The sequence below is a fragment of the Canis lupus genome, chromosome 24 (assembly GCF_011100685.1).
Source record: "Canis lupus familiaris isolate Mischka breed German Shepherd chromosome 24, alternate assembly UU_Cfam_GSD_1.0, whole genome shotgun sequence".
NCBI lineage: Eukaryota > Metazoa > Chordata > Mammalia > Carnivora > Canidae > Canis > Canis lupus.
Genome location: NC_049245.1, coordinates 34771519 through 34793084, shown reverse-complemented (window position 1 = coordinate 34793084; position 21566 = coordinate 34771519). Strand labels below are relative to the sequence as shown.

Here is a 21566-nt window from a genome sequence, read left to right as displayed (position 1 = left end):
AGGTCACAAATCCCACCCCATCCCCCAAGGCGGAGTCCTCCTGTACATCTTTGCAGCCACATCCCTATGCTGGTCCCAAGGGTCTGGAACCAAACCAGAGAAGCCTGGAGAATTTAAAGGGCAAGAGCTGACTGGGGCTCACATGCAGAAGCAGCTTGGATGGCCCCAGGCTATGGTTAAAGGGGTTGCACAATCCTTTTGAGCAGCTAGTTCTTAAAGACCACAATGTAGGGCCGGGTTATGGAGATGCAAGGTCTGGGGAGACCTGGTGAGGCTTGCTGAAGACACTGGAGGGGGTCGCTGGTTGCCACAACAGGAGACAAACATGCAGAGATGAGCATCCCAGGACAAAGTGGCAGGGACAGCAAATAGCCCAACAACCAAAGCTCCAGTGCAGCAACCAACAAGTACTCCAAGGGCAGAAAAGTACAGAGACAGAGCTTCAGAGGAGGTAAACATAGTCAGATGCTGGAAACAATCTACTTGCCCATCCAAAGGGGAATGGCTAAACACCAAGATCTATCCAGAAGAATTGGAAGAATAGTAACAGCTGACATCTAATGGAGTGCCTTGACTATTCTAGGCACTGCCCGAAGCCTGATGCATGTACTATCTGGCTCCCAGCGCCACAGCAGCCCCTGACGTCAGCCCCTTCTACAGATTCCCATTCAAGATGAGAGAATCAAGGCTCAGAGATGTTATCTGCCTAAAGTCACACAGTCAGTGGGTGGTGGTGCCAGGATTCAAACCCAGGCATCTGGCTTTCTCGATGGCATCCTAGGAAGCCATAAAACAGAATACAGTGGGTTTATTTGAACTGACTTTCAAAGAGCTCCAAAGCACCTTATTTGGTGAAAAATACAAAAGGGAATTTATAAAACAACATGTATAGCAAGACAGTATTTGTTAAAAAAAAAAAAAAAGAGGAATTCCCTAGTTATAGGAGGAAACACACACACACACACACACATACACACAGGAAAATATACATTGATATTACTTATGTGATTTAAAATAAATATATGAAAAGTGAAAAAACAGTATAAAAAGGCAGGTGAATTAGGATCTAGAGGATTATGCCCGGGGCTTGCAGATAGCCCTGGATGTAAAATCAGGTGGAGAGAGAGGGGCACAGTGCCCCATGCTGAGAAAAGCAGAGAAATTCCTAAAAATTCCCTTGTTCTCTTTTATCAAGTGAACTTTTGGGAGTAGGAAAAGCTTGATTTGTTCTAAGAGTGCAAACCATGTAACCCACAGCTGATTGTGGCTTCTCTCTGAGTGTTGATGGATTTGCAGTGTTGGTTTGTCTGTCCGTGTCTCTCACCTAATCACTGGCTCCCTGCCTGAAGCTGTATTTCCCTGCTCCCTTCCTTATCTTTTCCAATTCCTGAGCAGAAGGCCCGACAGCCAGGGCTGGGAGCAGGCTGCTCACCCACTTTTCTGTCTCTAAGAAATTACTACAGTGGGACTGGTACCTTGAATAGGACTCTCTATTTTTGTGTGTCAGTAGATTTTTGGTTCATTGTCATTTTCTTTTCCATTCTTCCCCCTGCCCCACCAAAATTATCAGAGAGATTGATTCCATCACGTTTTATTTTATTTTTTTTAAAGATTTATTTATTTACTTGAGAGAGAGAGAAAGAACTCGAGCACAGGGGGAGGGGGGAGAGGGAGAGAGAGAATCTCAAGTAGACTCTCCGCTGAGCTCAGAGCCTGACAATGCGGGGCTCAATCTCATGACCCAGGATATCATGACCTGAGCCAAAACCAAGAGTCAGATGCTTAACCGACTGAGCCACCCAGGTGCCCCAACTCTACCACATTTCCAACAAATTTTACAGACCCAGACCCTGGTGCGGGCTAGTTCCTATTTCCTTGAAATGTCAGAAGCGGGAATGAAAAACTAATGACACCAGAGCAGCAACACCAAAGCCCCCTCCCTTTCTTTCGGAGTCCAAGGATAAGTTGGGATGATTCTAGAATTTTCTAAGCGGGGTCGCCAGGATCTGCTAGATGTTGGTAGAGGCAAGTTCTGTGATTATACTGGCATGGGCTCCATTGTGTCTGACCTCAAGGACTGGAGGGAGGAAGAGCTGGGGCCGGGTGGTCTCTGTCTCCAGGGGATACCCTCCTCCTGGTCTCCTTGCTTCTTCCCTCCCCCCACCATGGTGCACTTGGCCCAGTGCAGCCAACTGGTCTTTCCAAGATGCAAACTAGATCAACCTCCCTGTTTAAAACCCCCCAATGGCTGCCTGGTGCTCTCAAGACAAAATCCAAATTCCTTCACTTGGCCACAGGGCTCTGTGAGGTCCTCCCTCCTCATCTTCAGGTCTCCGCTCTCCTCACGTATGAGCCTGAGCCGCCTGGCCTCCTGTCGGCAGGAACACTCCTGACAAAGGACTGCTTGCCTTAATTTACATGTACCAGCTCTGTTGTCACCTCCTCCGAGAACCTGCCCTGCTCCCCCTCAACCCCACCAGGACCCTCCTTCCCCAGACCCTCTCTGCACCACATCTCCCCCCTCATTCTCCTCAGAGTGCTCGCCACAACCATGTGCTCATTTCCTTGTTCACCATCTATAACGGACTGAATTCTGTCCCCCTCCCAGTGCCCCCCCATTCATATGTTGAAGCCTTACACCCCCTTCCCCCCGCAAATGGGACTGTATTTGGAGATGGGGCCTCCAGGGAAGTAATTAAGGTTAAAGGAGATCATAAGGGTGGGGCTTTAATCCTATAGAACTGGTGTCCTTACAAGAATGGAAAGAGGTCCTGGGGATGGCCTTCCCTCCTGTCACGTGAGGATGCAGTGAGAAGGTGGCTGTCCTCATGCCAGGAAGACAGTGCTCCCCAGAAACCGAAATCTGTAGTCTGGGGGCTTCTCAGCCTCCAGAATTGTGAGCAAATTAATGTCTGTTGTCTCGGCACCCCCAGTCCATAGGATTTTGTTATAGAAACTTCAGGAGACTAACGTGCAGTCTGTACCCTCTTAGTGGGATATGATTCCATTAAGGCAGAGCTCAATTGTCAGCTCAGGGCTGGGTGGCCCGCACCTAGCACACTGCCTGGAACAGAGCTCGTGAATGCTTGTTGAGTGAATGACAGATGGTTTTTCCTACACATATAGACACTTTTCCCCTTGCCTGTACCTGCTGCCTCATAAACCAATGGTTCTCAAGGCCACTGTAGTCCCCCTGGGGGGTGCTTGGAAATTTGTGGAGATGCTTTTATTGTGGACATTAATGGTATTTAGTGGGTAGGTGACGGGGTGCCAGATGTTCTGTAATGTATAGAATAATCCAGCAAAATGAAGATTTTTCCCTATTCCCATCTGGCCTTGCAATGTCCCACCAGGCATTCACACAGGTGAAGACCTGGCTTTAATGATCTGCTCCTACAACACAGGGGTCAGCGAACTATAGCCCGAGGCCAAATCCAGCCCACCACCTGTTTGCAGAAATAATATTTTATTGGAAAACAGCCTTGCCCATTCATTTCATATTATCCATGGCTACTTTCAAGCTATAATGGCAGAGTTACAAGTCATTAGCACACAGACGTAAGGCCCACAAAATCTAAAATATTTGCTATCTGGATCTTTTGCAGAAAAGGTTTGCTAACACCAATCCTAATACATCAGGCCATTCCACACATACAAAGGATTTTTTTTTCCCCAGGATTTTCACATCTGTTAAAACCTGCAGGAAAGCTACTGTAGCGCGGTCAACTGGAACTATACCATGCTGTAACATCTTTGATTATTTTTAATGTCTTTGAGTATTTTTAATGGAATGTCTAACAGTATTCGGTTACATACTGCAGAAAACAACAACAGAACGGCTCTCCCCTCACAGACCCCACTGCCTTCCGGGGGAAGCTGGGTTTGAAAGTGAGGCTCCTTCCCTGGGCTGGGAGAGACAGACCAGGAGCTTCCTGTCTGTAACAGGCCGCTTGCTGGACACGGGGCAGGCCAGCCTGGCTCCCCCTCCCTGGCCCCCCATGTACCTCTGGCTTGTTCCCCATGTCCACTCCATTAGCACCTGCTGACAATTTCACATGCAAAATACATGGAGGATCTGAGCAGGTCTCCCCCATCACCCCTACACCAAGCCCCCATCCTCTCTGGCTTGGAAGACTGCAGGTGTCTCCTCACTGGTCTCATCCTTCGTTTTGCTCCCACAGCCCATTCTCACCTCAAGGTGCCCAGAGGAAGCCTGTTAAAACTAAGACCTATCAGGTCACCCTCTTGCTCAAACCCCTCCACTGCCTGGTCTTGGAGCAAAAGCCAAAGTTCTTTTCCTGACCTGCTGGGCCCTCATCGCCCCCACCATCCCCCTACTCACCGGACCCCAGCCACGTGGCCATTCTGACATCAGGTGCATGCGGCCTGGACTGCTCTTCCACTACACACGGCCCCTCCTTCACCTTCCCCAGACCTCCGCTCTACTCTGCTTCCAAGAAGCCTTCCTTGATTACTGTTTCAAAAGACATCATAAGCCCAGCACTTGCTTCTTTAGTTTTCCCCTTAATTCGTATCCCCCTCTAACATACTGTATAACTTGTTTTTCTTACTTATTATGTCTCCTACCACAGAACGTCAGCCTCAGGAGGGCTGAGACTTCATCTGTTTTGTTCTGTTGTGCCATCAATTGTTCATTGTCTGCTCCCCCCAACCCCAGGCTGGAAGCGCTGTGGGGGCAGAGACATCTGTCCTGCTCACCTCTGCGTTCCCAGCACCTGGCGAGCTGCCTGGCCCAGAAAGATCCTCCAAGAACACCTGCTGCAATCATGGCCATGTGAAGGCACGAGCCGGTGTCCCCCACAAGCTCTCGGCTCCACAGGTAGGCCCCGAGGGCAGCTTCCTACGCCCTCAGTTCTGTAGCTCTGTCTTGAAAATCCCTCTTCTGGTAGAGGCAAGAGGTGAAGGAAGTGGAGCGTCTCCAAAAGATACATAATAGTAACAACAGCAGCAAAAAGTTCCAAGCTCTGGGCTTTTCCACTTCTGCTTTTGTGTGTCTGAAAAACTGACCATCTTCATCAGCTTGGGCTTTCATGACAAAAATACCAGGAACTGGTTGGTTTAAGCAGTAAACATTTGTTTCTTACAGTTCTGGAAGGGGGAGAGCCCAAAATCAGCGTGCTGACTGGTCTGGTTCCTCATGAGAGCCCTCCCCCTGGCTTGCAGATGGCCACCTTCTCGCCATGCCCTCACACGGCCTCTCCTCAGGGTGCAGGGGAGGGGGAGACAGACCTCCCTCTTCCTCTTCTCATTAGACACTAATCTCATCAGGAGGGCCCCATCCTCTTGGCTCATCTACCACTAACTGCCTGCCAAAGGCAGCAACTCCAAATACTGTCACATCAGGGGTCAGAGCTTCAACAAATGGATTTTAGGGGGACATGAACATACACATTCTGTAACACCTGCTAAGTACCCTCCCTTAATCCCATCATGAACCAGGAGAGTTGGCTTTTAATGATCTCTAAGTTCTATGGCCTGATATGGTGGCCACTGGTTATATTTACAGAAGTGATAAGATTAAATGACAAAAACTTCAGTTCCTCAGTTGTGTGAGCCAATGCTCAACAGCCATGCATGGCTAGTGGCCACCGCACTGGGCAGCAGGGATGGAGAACATTTCCATCATCTTGGGAAGTCTATAGGCCAGCACGCCTTCATGGATCGTTGTTCATGAAACTCCCTCCTGACTCCCCAAAGCATGCCTCATCACCCCCACTGCTTTCATCTATCATCTACAGTGGTGTTTGGGGATGGGGGTGACAAAATAAATCGTGTTATGTGACCAAAGGAAAAGAGTATCCATTTAAACTCTATATGCCCTAAATCCGGAAGACTTTAGTGCAAGCAGGAGGCAGCAAGTCTGCCAACGCCTGTGAGGGTGATGAGAAGGTGACCGCCAGGGTGGAGGTGCCGCATGGCGCAAGAGTGCTGACAGGTATCGGGAAACCTCACCCATTTCGTCGTGTGCAGAAAAGTTGCTGATTCACACCAAGAAACCTGACCGCAGGCCAGGAACCCACTGAATGCCAAGCCTGGCTCCTGTCTCGACTGACAAAGTGAGACCAGGCGGACTTGGTCTGCTCAAGACTGGCTGGGCTGTGACAGCCTAAAAACAGCCCAGCTGCTGCCAAGAAGAAATGGGGAAATAACCCCACTTCACCAAGGGGAGGCCATGGGGCTCCAGCTCAGCTATAATTGTTAGGAGTTAACTGGAGATTTAGGGAGTCAGGGCCAGGGTCCCCAACAAGAAAGCTAAAAAGCAAGGACAGCTGGGACAAAATCGCCCTAGCATCCTGTTTTTACAACTCAGACAGGACCACAGTAGCATCCTGTCTAGCAGCCTCCGTAGGAGTGACTATCCTTCTGTAAAACATGCTGAAACAAAACAATTAACCATCAAACACTGGTCACTATCACAAGTTGAGGCAGTTAGTCTCCAAATGTTAGCCTGAAAGACCATCAACACATAAACAATAACCCAATAGGTAACAGGGAGCATGATCAAAGCCCCGATTGGCACATCTTAGCAATGTGCCCCTAATCCACAGGGGGCCCACACTAAGGATGCTTATGATAGTTCCTAGAAAGAACTTATAAAATATCCTAGAGTTGAATGCCAAAATGGCAACCTCCTGGGCCCCTTCCCTCTCTGGGAGCTTTGTACTATTGCTCTATGAACTTTGCTTTGCTGCCCACTCCTCTTCCTCAGGTCCACCTCTTCATTCTTCCAAGTGATGTGACCAAGAACCACAGACACTAAACCGCACCCATCACTCGAGTGTTCTGGGACATGCCTCACTCATGAACAAGTCGGAGGTGGAGGTGGAAGGGGGTAATCTTTCTGGCTCTCCAAGTAGCCACCTGGCTGGTAATTTTCTCCGTGTATCTCTTAGGACCTGTGGTTCAGTTAAGAAAATATGGAACCAGATTGCAAGATGGAAGCATGAAGACCAGCCTTCTACATGAGGTATTTTTATTAAAGAGAGTGTTTAAATCAGTTTGCCAATACTGAAAAAGAGTAAGATTTCACACATCATGCTGAGCAAAGTAAGTCAACCAGAGAAAGACAGTTATCATATGGTTTCACTCATATGTGGAATATAAGAAACAGTACAGAGGATCATAGGGGAAGGGAGGGAAAACTGAATGGGAAGTCATCAGAGAGAGAGACAAATCATGAGAGACTCAACTTTAGGAAACAAACTGAGTGTTGCTGGAGGGGAGTTGCGTGGGGGCCTTGGGTAACTGTGACAGGCGTTAAGGAGGGGACGTGATGTGACGAGCACTGGGTGTTATACACAACTGATGAATTACTGAACACAACATCTGAAACTAATGATGTTCTATATGTTGGCTAATTGAATTTAAATTGAAAAATGAGATTTCACAGTAAAATACAACTTTGGGGATTACCTTGAAATATGGAAAGCTTTAGCCTCCCTAGGGCCCCATTCAAGTGTGGCAGCAATGGGCTAAAGCCCCGATGGGGGGTTGTGTGCCATAGGCCCCAGCACTCCTTGTAATGTCATACCTAACTCAATTCTCTTTCTTATTTAGAAGAATCACATCCCAGAGCAGGTTCAATCCACAGAACTGGAGAATCATTTTGAAAAGAGTAACAACTCATGTGTAATTTGAGACGTAAATGTTTCTTTTCAGTTTGCCATTTGTTTTTTTGTTTAGTTTGTTTGTTTTAGTTGTTTTGACTTTACTTCTCATGTTGTCTGCCATTGCCCCCCTCCCTCACAACCTATCTGTAGATAAACTTGCTCTCCTTTTGTTGATAGCTCTGCACTTCTTTTTTTTTTAATATTTTATTTATTTATTCATGAGAGACATGCAGAGAGAGAAGCAGGCTCCATGCAGGGAGCCCGATGCGGGACTCGACCCTGGGGTCTCCAGGATCACACCTTGGGCCGAAAGCGGAGCTAAACTGCTGAGCCACCCAGGCTGCCCTAGCTCAGCACTTCTAAGTCACGGTCAGAAAAGCCTTTTCTACTCTAGAGTTATATAAATTTTTCTTATTTTCATTCTAATTCTTCTATGATTTTACTTTTGACATTTAAACATTGATCCAACAGGGGAGGTAGGTAAGGGATGGGCTAAATGGGTGATGGGTATTAAGGAGGGCACTTGTGTTGAGCACTAGGTTTATATGAAAGTGATGAATCACTAAATTTTACTCCTGAACCAATATTATGTTATATGTTAACTAACTGGAATTTAAATAAAAATTTGAAGGAAAAAATAAACTGTTGATCCATTTGGATTTTTTTCTAGTATATAGTAAAAGGAATGGATTTTTTATCCCTCCAGATAGCTAACGAGTTGTTGCAACATGATTCATTGAATCTTCCGTCTTTTCCCAGTGACATGCCATCTGCCCCATGTACAAAATTCCCGGATATGTTTTGTCTCTTTCTGGATGTCATGCTCCCCAATATTGGTCAATCAGTCTATTCACGTACCCAAAGCAAGGTGTTTTGATTACTGAAGTTTTATAATATGCTTAAATGTTGGTATGCCTGGCACCTCATTGCTCTTCTTTTGCATAATGTCTCAGATCTAATATCCTAGTTCACAGAAAAGTAACCACAAATTGGCTAAAGATCAGAAAAGATGCTCAACCTCATAAAACACACAAATTATAATTATACTGAGAATCTGTTTTCTTTTTCATGCATAAGATTGGAAAAAACAGCCAATAACTAGATGACGTTCGGTTGGCCAGACAGGCACTCTCAGACACTGCTGGTGGGAGTTTAAATGAGGAGTATCCCTATGGAGGGTAACTTGGAGATATCTACCAACTTTAAATATGGACTTTCCCTTCCACCCAAAATTTCACTTCTGCACAAAACCTGCCCTTCAGATGTATTTGCAGGAAAACAAAATGATACAGAGGGTTATTCATAGCCATATTGGTAGTTATTGTAAACACCCAATGAGGAACTGATTAAATCACTTACAGCACATCATTCAATGGAATAATAGGCATCTGTGAAAACAAAGAGGAGGCTTTTTCTATGCATTAACTTAGAAAGCTCTTCAATATATATAGCTAAATGAAGAAAGCAAAATGCAGAAGACTGTGTACGTATATTACCTATGAAAATAAGGATATATACAAGTGTTCCTTCCATAGTGTGATAAAGCCTTCCTGAAAGGCCATTTGTTGTGCAAAACTGTGCACTAAAATAATAGCGCTTATTGGAAAAAGTAGGGTCAAGGGCAGACTTTTCAAGAGGAATGAAACTTTGTAATCAGAGCATTGACAAAAGCAATAATAATTTCAATAAAAAGAATAATAGAGAAGTGCTACACTAGAGGACATAGTTTTAAAAAGGAAGTGAAAGTATTTTGATGGAAAGGTATATGAGGACAGTGGAGGTGCTGAATTATGGAAACCAGGGCAAAATGCACCAAATATTGGGGAAATTGTAAAATAAATTCTTCAAAACCAGAGCATGTGGCCAAACTGAGGTCAAAGGAAGTACACACGGCACCAGAGACAGAACTGTATTTCTCTAAGGCTTGCTACCCATTACCCATTATGTATTTTGCACTCAGCTGCTATTACCATATGTGCTGGGAAAAATGCAAACAAACAATGCAGCTGTATTTCCACTTCTGGCCAAGATTGAGTCACATGTACTGGATTTTTCCTCCCATGTGAAATGGTTTAAAAACTAGATTCCCAAGACATTGGGCATCAGACAATGAAAGATAGCAATCCTTGAATGCAGGGAAATGAGGGGTGAGCCATGTGACTGCCCCAGTGTGGCGGGTTTCTGGAAAAGGGTACCCAGATAGCACCCACTATCTCTTTAAGCTGAACAGATGGAGCTGCAAGTCCAAGGAAGCCAAAGTAATGGGTAGGATTCGCAGAGCAGAGTAGTACTAGTAGACAGAGCTGCACTGCGAGAGTGCTCTGAACATTTGCAGACATCTCCCCTCGGATGCCCACCTGTGTACTGATAAGCCTGGGAGTAAATTACCAAGGCTGGAGGAGAAACACTTGAAAAGATGAGAAGGAACAATCCTCAGCTCTCACAACAGAGTTGCAAATAGTTCTTACCCCTGTCAGCCAAGTGGAGAAACCTCATAACTCATGGGGCATTGGACAGAACACTCACAAAGGCTTCCTCAGTAGTGGGAAAATTTTGTTAGGTCCAGAAAGATCTGGACCAAGTGTTTCTCTGCTCTATTTAACAAAGCTGAAAGCAAGACTAGAGAGGATAAAACTGTTTCTATGTACCTTAACTGCATCCCAGAACAGAGCTCAAGAATATTCATAAAAATATAAAAATATCCAGCATCCAACAAGGTAAAAATCTCAATGTCTGGCATATAATCAAAACTTATCATGTGTGCAAAGTTAGCAGGAAATATGACCTATAACAAGAAGAAAAATCAATGAAAAAAACCCCTCAGAAATGACACAGATGGCAGAACTAGCAAACACTTTAAGACAGTTACTATACTATTCTCTCTGTTCAAAGAGCCACAAGAGAAACTGGACATGTTAACTAGAGGCGTGGAAGGTTAAAAAAAGAAATAGACCCAAATCAAACACCTGAAGATGGAAAAAAAATGTCCTGAGTATAATTCACAGTAGATCAGATACTATAGAAGAAAAGGTTAGTGAACTTGAAGACATGGTGGGGAGGAAATATTTGAAGAAATAATGCCAAAATGTTTCCAAATTTGATAAAAAACACTCACAGATCAAGAATCTCAAAGAATCCAAAGCACTAGAATCATGAAGGAAATGACACCAATGCATCAGAAATGAAATTGCTTAAACCCAGTGAGGAGAAAATCTGAAAAGCAAACGAACTAATGCAACTTCAGAAGTATCATTGAAAAGAGAATTGACATTATTTCTTATTTATGAATCACATATGAGCTAATTCTTGTTAAATAAACATGCAGTCTAATTACTATGTTTGTGTTTGCTTATCCTTGCAAAAAAACCCAATTCTGGATGGATTCATAAGAACCTAGTATAAATGGTTAACCACCGGGACTTTGGAAAGTGAGTGGATGTGAGATAAGGATGGAAGAGATGTCTACAGATGTTTAAACTAGGTAAATGCATTAACTGCTCAAAAAATAATATAAAGGAAGAGTAATTTTAAGTGTATCTTTTTTCCCTTGTTACAAAAGAAAATATATTGGTGGGAGGGGAAAATAGGGAGTGATGGCTAATGTGCATGGGGTTTCATTCTGGGGTTATGATATAATGATTTATAAGAAATGTATATTTGATCATTCGGGTGACCAAAATATAATTCTCAGATATATGTGGTCTTCATCCACAGTTTCTGAAAATGCTTCAGAGTGATTAAGGTGAAATGGGTGTCTTGCTATTCATGGAGGTGACTTTTGGACCTACCCAAGGGTGGGAGCTGGTCACCAGAAGGACCACCCATGTGATTAAAGGGCTGGAACTTTCAGTCCTACCCATGACCTCTGGGGAGCGCAGGGGTCCGGAAGTTGAATCAGCCAAGGGTGAAGGACTTAGCCAGTCATTACTACATAATGAAGCCTCCATAAAAACCCAAGAGAGCAGCTTTTTGTCAGAGAGGTTCCGGGATCCCTGGGTGGCGCAGCGGTTTGGCGCCTGCCTTTGGCCCAGGGCGCGATCCTGGAGACCCGGGATCGAATCCCACATCGGGCTCCCGGTGCATGGAGCCTGCTTCTCCCTCTGCCTGTGTCTCTGCCTCTCTCTCTCTCTCTGTGTGACTATCATAAATAAATAAAAATTAAAAAAAATAAATAAATAAATAAAAGGAAATTTACATTAAAAAAAAAAAAAAGAGAGGTTCCATGCTTGGGGAACCAGAATGCTCCCATATGTCACATAGCCAGGCCCCATGAGGACAGAAGCTCCTTTGTCTAGTACTTTGCCCTACATAGCTATTCATCTGGCTATTTATTCATATCCTTTAATAAACTGCTAAATGTAAGTAAGTGGTTCCCTGATTTCTGTGAGCCAATCTAGCAAATTAACTGAACCTAAGTGGGTGGGGGTGGGGTCACTGGAAGCTCCAATCTATAGTCAGTTGGTCACAAGGACTTATGCCTGGCATCTGAAGGGAGGGTGGGGCAACCTTGCAGGGCTGAGCCTTTAACCTGTAGAATGTGATGCTGTCTCCAGGTAGGCAGAAGCAGAATTGAGTTGAATTCTCGGGTACTTTGTTGGTGTCTGAGAATTGCTTGCCAAGTGTGTGCAACTCCCCCACTGGATTTGGGTCCAGCAACCCTAAAGGAGGCATAACGACAATGTGGAATTAGAGAGTAGTGATGGTTGCCCAACCTTGTGAATATAGTAAAAGTACTGAATTGTATACTCTAAATGGATGAATTTTATGATACGTGAATTATATCTCAGCAAAAAAAAGTACATAAAAAATAAAATACCTGCATGCCCATTTTTAAAAAAAATCAGAGACTCAAACAATTTTAACACAGAAAGGGTTCCAAGGACCTTCACATCCAGGACTTCCCGCTGAGTATGGAGGAGTCATTTGTGGAGAAGGTGCCTATTCAGATCCACCCAGAAAAACTAGCTACTGAATTCCATTCCTGAAGAGCCACAAGGTGTAACAAGCTGCAAAGGATCTGAAAAGTCCTGCAACAAATACATCTATTTAACTCTGCGCTGCTATTTATCAAATGTATTTGATGCAGCTGACCAACTTTTTCAACCTTTTTATTTTTTCAGTGAGCATCTGTGAGCACCAGAATTGTGAGATACACAACTCAAATGTTCAAAGACTTGTCCAAAGTCACGTAGCTTTCTGGTGTCAGAAACTGTGCTGGACTTCACAAATCCCACACACACTGGCCCCTGAAATCTCTGGCTGAGTACACTGGCTTACAAACCCCTTTTGCTAGGCTTTTAATTTTCCAACACATCCATGAATCACATGCTTCCCATGTTCCTGAATGGCTCATGCTAGGTTCTGAGCTTTGGTATAAACACTATTAATGTTCCCTGGCCTTTGGTAAATATAAAAGGAATTCTGACAGAAGAGCTCTCCTACTATTTTAAAGCCCTCTGGAATGCAGATTTCACTGGAAGAGGAGTTTCTGCTGTTGTGGAAGACTCAACAGTCTCAAATTCGTATTCCTCTTTTCTCTTACTAGGACTACTTAGCCAAAACTGAGAGTTCAGGAAATACAGGTGAGCTTGGGAAGAACACAGACCATCAGACCTGAAATTAGGGTAGTGGTACAGTTGTCTCTTGAATACTTGGGGGCTTGGGGTGCCAAAAACAAGTGTAGTTGAAATTACGCCTATAACTTGTGACTCCCCAAGAACTTAACTATTGCAGAGTATGCTTATCATGATGAAAAAAAAATGATAAAAAGGGAACTACTCATAGTCCACAACGTCTTACCGTTAATAATTAACCTATATTTTGCATGTTGTATTTGCATAACCGTATTTTTATAACAAAGTAAGCTAAGAAAAGAAAATATTATTAAGAAAATCATGAGAACAGAAAATACATTTATAGGATTGTCCTGTATTTATCGAAAAAAAAAGTATAGGACCAGTATAGTTCAAACCCATGTTGTTCAAAAGTCAACTGTAATAGCTAATAACTACTTTGTTTGTGCCAGGCGCTGCTCTAAAGATTTCACATACATTAATTAACTCATTTAATTCCACTCCACGTGGAAGTACTATTGGCATCCTATTTTATAGGGTAAGAACCCGAGATTCCAAAAAGTAACTGGCTCAATGCCACAAGCTGGTACACTGTAGAACCAGGGAGTTCACTTAGCCTGACTTCAGGGTTACTGCTTTTAACACCTATGTCAATAAAAATAATAATAATAAATAAGAATAATAAAAAGAGCATCTAGTCTTTATGGACCTCCTCTGATGTGCCCAGGAATCATTCCATTTAGGCCTCCTGAGAGCCCCGTGAGGTCATCTCTCTTGCTGGGAAGCCAGTTCACAAATGAGGAAATGGGCACAGGGGCAAGTCAAGTGCCTCCTACAAGTTCATGGAGTATGTGGGACACAACCTGACTGCAGCCCAGGTGTGGGTTCTCCACCCCTCCGTGGCTCTGGCAAGTTCTTATAAACACTTTCAAAATGTTTTCTTCTTTTCTTTTTAATCTTTGGGGACATTTCTGCGAATAGCAGTGTTTCAGCAGGAGAAGTGAAAAGAAACAACAAAAAAATCAAACCCAGAAGAAATACATTTCAGTTATAAAAACCCTTGGGTGAACTTAAAAAAGGAAAATAAACAACCGAGCAAAGGCTGAATGAGCTCTGTGAATGTTTCTCTTTTACGTTTATTGTACATTTGGTGGAGGGGCAGTGTTATCCAAGCAGATACAGATCTCAAAGCAGGGCCTTAAGGGGCAATGACCCCGTGGAAGTTTCTGGAGTTTATGAGAGTAGGTAGAGGACGTAGGGGGAGGCGTCCCTGCTTATCTAATGCTTGCACTGTGACCTTCCACAAGCCACTCTGGTGGTGCCTCAGTTTACTCATCTGTAAAATGACCTGTAAAATAATCCCTGCTTGGATTCTTTTTGCTCCTATGAAATTATGATTTTAATTCCTAGAGAGGAAAAAAGACTCATCCCAGTTTCTAAACATGGACCAATTTCACTCGATTAGTGTTTTCAGGTCCCCTCTTCATTCCCTTCCTTGTCTGAAAAACCATCTTCCATTCTGAAACACACACGGAGTAGTTTGAGAGTTGATTTCTCCTCTGGAACAACTTGGAAAAAAAGTTAATAGGAAGCACATGGGCAGGGTGTGTGAGCGTTCTGTGTTTGTGTTTGAAAAAAAATACTTAGGGAAGAATATGTCAGGCTTGCAAAATGCCTGGGTTGTCTCAAGAGAAGTTTATGGCCATTAGCATCAGACTGAAGGTGGCTAATTGGGATAGAGTCCAGCTGTTGCCACAGCCCTTCTGGCCTCTCGGCCATGAGGACAATAAGAAAACCTGGATTATTCCCATGGTTGGGTGGCAATAGAGCAGTAGATGTTTTTTTGATTTGTGAAGGGCTGGTGGGGATTGAGTGGGGAGGAAGAGTGTGGGCCAGGTTTATCCATGGAGAATAGTCTTCTAGGTGGTTCTGTGAGGAAGGAAGGCAGGATGGTGTAGGGGGTTGTGTGCCTGGGCTCTGGAGTGCAACCGCCTGGCTTCAAATCCCACTGCCACAGCCATGTGACCCTAGGCATGTTACTCTGTCAATTTGTGCCTTGGCTTCTCTATCTGTAGGATGGGGATAATGATAGGACTGATGTCATAGGGCTATTGGGAGGATTAAAGGGAACAGTTTATGGTGTATACACAGCTTAGGATGCTATGCAGAGTCCTGAAGGAGTCCAGGAAATAGCACTTAGAGGAAACAGCACAGGTTCTGGAATTCTAGAAACCCACGTCTGAATCCCAGCTCTGAACATTTATTGGCTCTGTGATCTTGGGTGGTCACTTCCCCTCTCTGAGCCTCGTTTCTGTCATGTGTAAAGCAGAGGTGATGGTGCCCTTCTCAGGGAGCTGCTGTAAGAACCAGAGAAGAAATAACTTACTCTATACATACTGGTCTGAGCAGGGGTGGGGGTGGTTCCCACTTTGCTTTCAATCTCATCCTTCCCTACTCATTGCCTCCAGATTCATGATTCTCCTTTGGGAGAGCCTCCAGCTGCTCACATGACTGACTCCTCTTCACTCAGGTCTCCCTAACCACGTGGGTGACATCAACCACCACTCCCCTCCTCACTGCCCATCGCATTGCCCTGTCCAAATCTGTAATAATCTGTTTCTTTATTAATTGATTACTGTCTGCATCTCTCCACGAGGGATTGTTGATGGCTTCAAAGGGTGCCAGGCATAGAACTTGTACTCAATAATACACAGCGGAAGAATGATGGATGGAGAGCCACTCCTACATAACGGAATACACTTATTCTCCAAGGCCGGGGGAGGATGTCAGAATGGGGGAGGGTGGACTGTGCGTATGTTCAACCTCCACAGCCTTAGAAATCCTGAGGCAGGAAGTCCCATCTCTATTCACGGAGCTAGTAAACACTGGCTTGAGAGTGATCCGAATGCAAGCTCACTTTCAGGGTCTTCACAAGTCTTTATTATCAGTATTGGTGCCATAATTCACTTCCCACTTGAAGATGGATCCCCGCAGCTTGTACCCTGCAGTGTGAGTCAGAAAGGCCACTGCGGGGAGCCAGAGGTAACAGGAGAAGCAGAGAAGAGCATGCATGGGCTTTGGGTGAGACTGGCGGATGGGGTATCACCAGATCCCTAAGATGCTCATACGGTCGGTTTCTTGGCACATGGAGTAAAATCTAAACTCCTTGCTTTGATGTTGGGCAAATAAGTCATTCCCTCTATGCCTCAATTTCCCCTCCTATAAGATACCAGCACCCACACTTCGCCGTGAAGATTGTATAAGATGATCCACACAACACTGTGCGGCACGAGGTGAGTGTTCAGTCAATGTTAGCTGATGGTGTCGCCAACAAACTCTGATGCAGGCCTTTACGTGGAAGCCACTGCAAGAGCTGGGCATTTATGCTCATCAGTCCCTTTCTCTACACACACTCCTAAGACCATTTGCTCTCCCTTCACCATGTTTTTCCTTGAAAGGCTGCCATTCATATCCATCTTTATTCTTTCCTTAATTCTTTAATAAAAAATTTAAAAACATCAAGTGGTAATACTTGCGAATAGTTTTTTTTTTTTGAAGGAAAATACAATCACTCCTTAGCCCAGCCTTGTCATTACTCCTTCATTATCACATTATTATACTTTTCAGATCCTTGATGGTCAGTTTATACCAGCTTTTGTGAAGGGAAAAAGTACCAGGAGGAGGATCCAACAGATTACTGCCACCAGCCCTCTATTCCATACATCAGCCCCAACACACTCCCAGGGGTAGAACAGGAGGCCACAGAGTGGAAGGTGGGCACAGAAGAATCCAGTAAGCCAGTTGCTTAAGGTATGTGGGGAAAGAGTAACTACATACTGGAGTTTACTTCCCAGAGGCCATCCTACAATGATGCCGAGCGCTGAACCTCCTGCCTGGAATTATAGCTTCTTCACCTGTTTGCCCCAAACTCCCACCAGCTGGCATTTCTCTGGGTTTACGATGGACTTGCCTATTCCATCACACTTAAATCAAAGCCAGCTCCTACCCAGAGCCTCAGGACCCTGCATAATTTGGCTCTGTTCTCTAAGACTCTCTCCTCCCACATCTCCGGCCCCAGCTCCAGCCTTGCTGGTCTCCATTCTGTGCCTCAAACATAATCAAGACATTTCCCCCACATACAGCTTTTGCACGGGGTGTTCCCTCTGCCTGGAATACTCTTCCTCCAGGTCTGCACAGGGCTGTCTCCACCTCATTGTTTGGGTCTCTGTCCAATGTCATCTCTTCAGAGTCCTCCCTGATGACTCCATTCACAATTCCATATCTCACCATTGCTGACCCTTCAACGGCCCATCACTCTCTACCCCCAAACACCATGTTTGTTTGCTTCATGGCACTCAACCTCTTCCAAAATTAGCTGGTTTATTTGTTGCCTTGTTTATTATCAATCTCTCCCTCCTGCCATGTAATTGCCATGGGAGCAGATTTCATATCTATTCTGTTCTGTCTGCCGCTTTAGCTCCCTGAGATAGATTCTGGCACATAGTAGGTGCTCAATGAATCTGGCAAGTAAATGGATGAATGACTGGACACCTAACTTAGGCAGTGCCTTAGAGGTGGACAGGAAGGGGCCGCAGCACCACACTGACCGTGCATCTGGTAGGTGTATGGGCTCTGTCCAGTGGGTGGGGTGCTGAAGCTGGAGCCGTAGCTGAGGAATCCACTCTGGCTGGGGGAATGGTTCAAGCTGTCTTCTGTCTTGATGCCTTGGGAAAAGAAAAAGAAGCACCGGGGACACATGATTAGGATGCTTCCTTGTCACCTGCAGAAGAGCTACTGAGTCAAGACAGCACATAATTTTATCAGCTTCTAAACCAGGAGCTACAAGCTGGTGGCTTGTCAGGCAAAGTTAGCCTACAGACATATTTTGCTTGGCCTGCATATTTTTAAGGAAAATCTGAAATGAGTGGATTTGTTTAAAAATCAGGAGATTTCACTAAAAAAAAATCTGGACTTATGGCTTCAGTTGAGCAACAAGATGGTCTAGCAACACCATGTCTGCATTCCCATGTGATGACAGATTGTCCCCATAGGTTCTCCAGGTCACCACAAATACTGTACTGTCTCTGAGACATTAATGTTGGTTTTAAGGTACTATTTTTTTCATTGTGGTTGTACTAGGGTGTTTTTGTTTTGTTTTGTTTTTGTTTTTACATCCCAGGACACTGTCAAAAGTAGGAAAGGGAAAGACAGGTCAAGAGGGGCTCATATTTTGCACATGCAGTCAGCTTCATGCTTCCTGCTTGGCTCTGAAGGTAGTGACTTTACAATCCCCCACTCTCCAGAGTAGTGCTATATATGGTTAATGTCCAGTGGAATTTTGGGGGGAATGTATCAAATGAATGATCCTTCCTCTGAAAAGAAGCGGCTGCCACCTAACACACTTTCCACTCTTACTGTGTGGGAAATCTGTTTCTCCAAAGACCACAGTTACAAATGTGGCCTCTCCTCCAGCCAAAGTCTGACATGCTTCCCCAGAGAACAGACTGGAGAAGGCCCCTACTGAGGGAGGGGGCCTGACCCATCATCAGTAGCCCCCATAATGTATTTTTATTGAAAATGTAATAAACTCTGCTTATCTTACAGGTATAAAATAGTATCTTGATACCATTTCCATTTATATCTCTCTAAAAAACATTTCTAGTTCTGGGGCCAGTTTTAGAACTGTGGTTCCTCCTTTTCACCCATTCGGTCTTGTGAATGAAGACAATGCTTCCAAACCTTGGAGGAGCAAAGGAAAAGAAGGAGGAGAGTCCCTGCTTTCTACCCCCCAGAAACCTATCTGGGAGAAAAGCCCACCCTTGCATTTTAGAGGCAGCATTGAAGCTGGTTCACTATTCTCTCTTGAGCAGCACAGGAAGATGTCAAAGGATTTTGTAAGATAGACATGGGAGGTCTATTATATGTTCAGAGTATTGAGTTTTTTCTCCTGGTTCTGGAATTTCCAATATCACGCACCATCAGATGCCAGCAGATTCACTTCCTATTTGGGCAGACTCCCATTTCTTTGTTAAGAAATTCAGATATACTCAGGGAGATTGAAAAACATGATCACAATATTTTGCAGGCCCTCTTGTCAAGAGGTACAGTCTATTTTCACACCTCTAGAATCTCCACTGGCCTTGTGACTTGTTTTGACTGCTAGCAGTGGCTAAGTGATGAGGAGTTTTAGAGAATAGGTGTCAAGCAGCTTTAAAGCCTCTACATCTGCCCTCCTGGAAGCCAGAGACCAGCATGCTGTGAGCAAGGACAGGATTAGAGGTCAGGTTGAGAGAGAGGCTCAGCCATGCTAGCTGACCTGCCAGGCAAATACAACTGCATGAGACCAGCAGAAAGCTCATCCAGTCAACCCATAGAAGCACCAGAAATAATATATCAGAGTGTGGTTTTAAGTGATCAAATTTTGGGTATATAGATAAATGAGTTTTGGTACAGCCAAATAATGGAATATTACACGGCAGGCAAAGTGAATGAACTATAGCAGCATGCATGAACAGGGACAATTTCACAGACAGGTTGGGTAGAAAAAGGAAGTGGATACTAGGGGCACCTGGTTGGCTCAGCCGGTTGAGTGTCCAACTCTTGATTTTGGCTTGGGTCATGATCTCAGGGTCACGGGATCAAGCCCCATGTTGGGCTCTGCACTGGGCATGGAGCCTGCTTGGGATTCTCTCTCTCCTTCTGTCCCTCCTATCTGCTCCCCAACCCCCGCCCCTGGGCTCGCTCTCTCTCTCTCTCTCTCTCTCTCAAAAATAAAAGAATGGATACTAAAGAAACAATGTATATAAAGTTATAAAACATGCAAAATAATACTCTACATAGGTTCATGGCCAAATGTGACCTGTTGCTTATTTTTTGTAAATATAGTTTTATTGAACAGACACATCTTTTCATTTATGTACTATGGCTGCTTCTGCACTATGCTGGAACAGTTGAGTGGTTGTGACAGACAGCGTGTATGGCCTGCACAGCTAAAAATATTTACTTTCAGGCTCTTCACAGAAAAAAATTGCTGACCCCCTATTCTACGTAAATAAATGCTGAGGAATGATAAACATCAAATTCAGGAGTGTGGCTATCTCTGAGTAGAAAGGAAGATAAGCTTTTGTTTTTTATTTCTTAAGCTGATGGTGTTAAGTTCATGGATTTTTATAGTATTATTCTTTATGCTTTTACATATGTCTTAAATAGTGCATAATAAACTGAGGTAAAACATATTCAATACCCCAACCCCAACCTCCTTCCCTCTAGTTTGCTCAAATGTGTTATTTCCTTGAAGCTGTTTCAACAAAAGTAAATAATGCCATTTGCCAAGCAGCAACGAGAAAAGTCTCCTAACAAGATTCAACAAGGTTTGTCCAGACAATGAGCAAACACTGCTTGCTCGGGCATAGGCACGTGTGGAGGAACATGGCTTTTCATCTTACCTGTCATTACTCAGTGACATGAACATTCTAGATGGGTGTGGTAGCCTGGCCCCTACTGCACTGATTGAGCACTTCCTTGAGCTGGCCCTGTGAGCTAAGCCCTTCATAGATCAAGGGTTGACAAATTATGGTCCATGGACCAAATCTGACTCTACCTGTGTCAATAAAGTTTTATTGGAACACGGACACATCCATTAGTGTACATATTGTCTGGCTGCTTTCACGTTACAGTGGTAGAGCTGAACAGCTGTGACAGAGACCGTCTGGACCACAAAGCCAGAGAGAACCATCAGGACCTTTGCAGAAAGTGGTGGCTGACCTCTGATATCAATAGTGTCATTTAATCTTCATAATACCCATGAGGGGGCCAGACTTGGTATTCCTGCTGCTGTATGAGTGAGGAAACTGAGGTGGCTCACCCAGTGTGTTAGGACGAGCCAGTGGCAGAGCTGGCATGCGAGGCCAGGACATGTGCTCTTACCACCTGCCATGCTTTGAGAACAGGGTGACTTTTCTCTTTTACACTGAAAAATAATACGGCTTCATTTTTTCTGGCTGTCAGCCAGGTGGGGTAACTTAGGTGTGATTATATCACGAGTCTTCCAGCACAGGAGGGACAGAAGGTTGGAAATGGTGCCCAAAGCTGTTGGCAGAGGTCTGTCATCGGTAATCTCCTTGCATTTATGCAGCCTCGGGCAGCAGGGTCCAGTGGTTAAGAGCTTGGACTCCAGGGCCAGGCTGCTGGCGACCCTGGGAGAGTTATTTACCCTCTCTGGTAAGGACACAGTACAGAGGACTCAGGGTGACAGCGATTCCACAATGGTGACTATTACCGATGCCTGGCCTCCTGCCCACCTCCCACCGGGGACTTGTCACTCCTACCTCTAGAATTGCACCCTGCCCATCTGTCTCCCTCA

The 21566-nt window shown here is 44.7% G+C and overlaps 1 protein-coding gene across 3 annotated transcripts in view; it reads right to left on the bottom strand.

The window, feature by feature from the left end:
- EYA2 (EYA transcriptional coactivator and phosphatase 2) overlaps nt 1-21566 on the bottom strand; it is a 264015-nt gene that overhangs the window by 137844 nt on the left and 104605 nt on the right. For all 3 annotated transcript variants that reach the window (XM_038572509.1, XM_038572510.1, XM_038572511.1), the window contains one exon: nt 17812-17928. In XM_038572509.1, coding sequence (XP_038428437.1) covers nt 17812-17928 — 117 coding nt within the window. The remainder of the gene's footprint in view (nt 1-17811; nt 17929-21566) is intronic.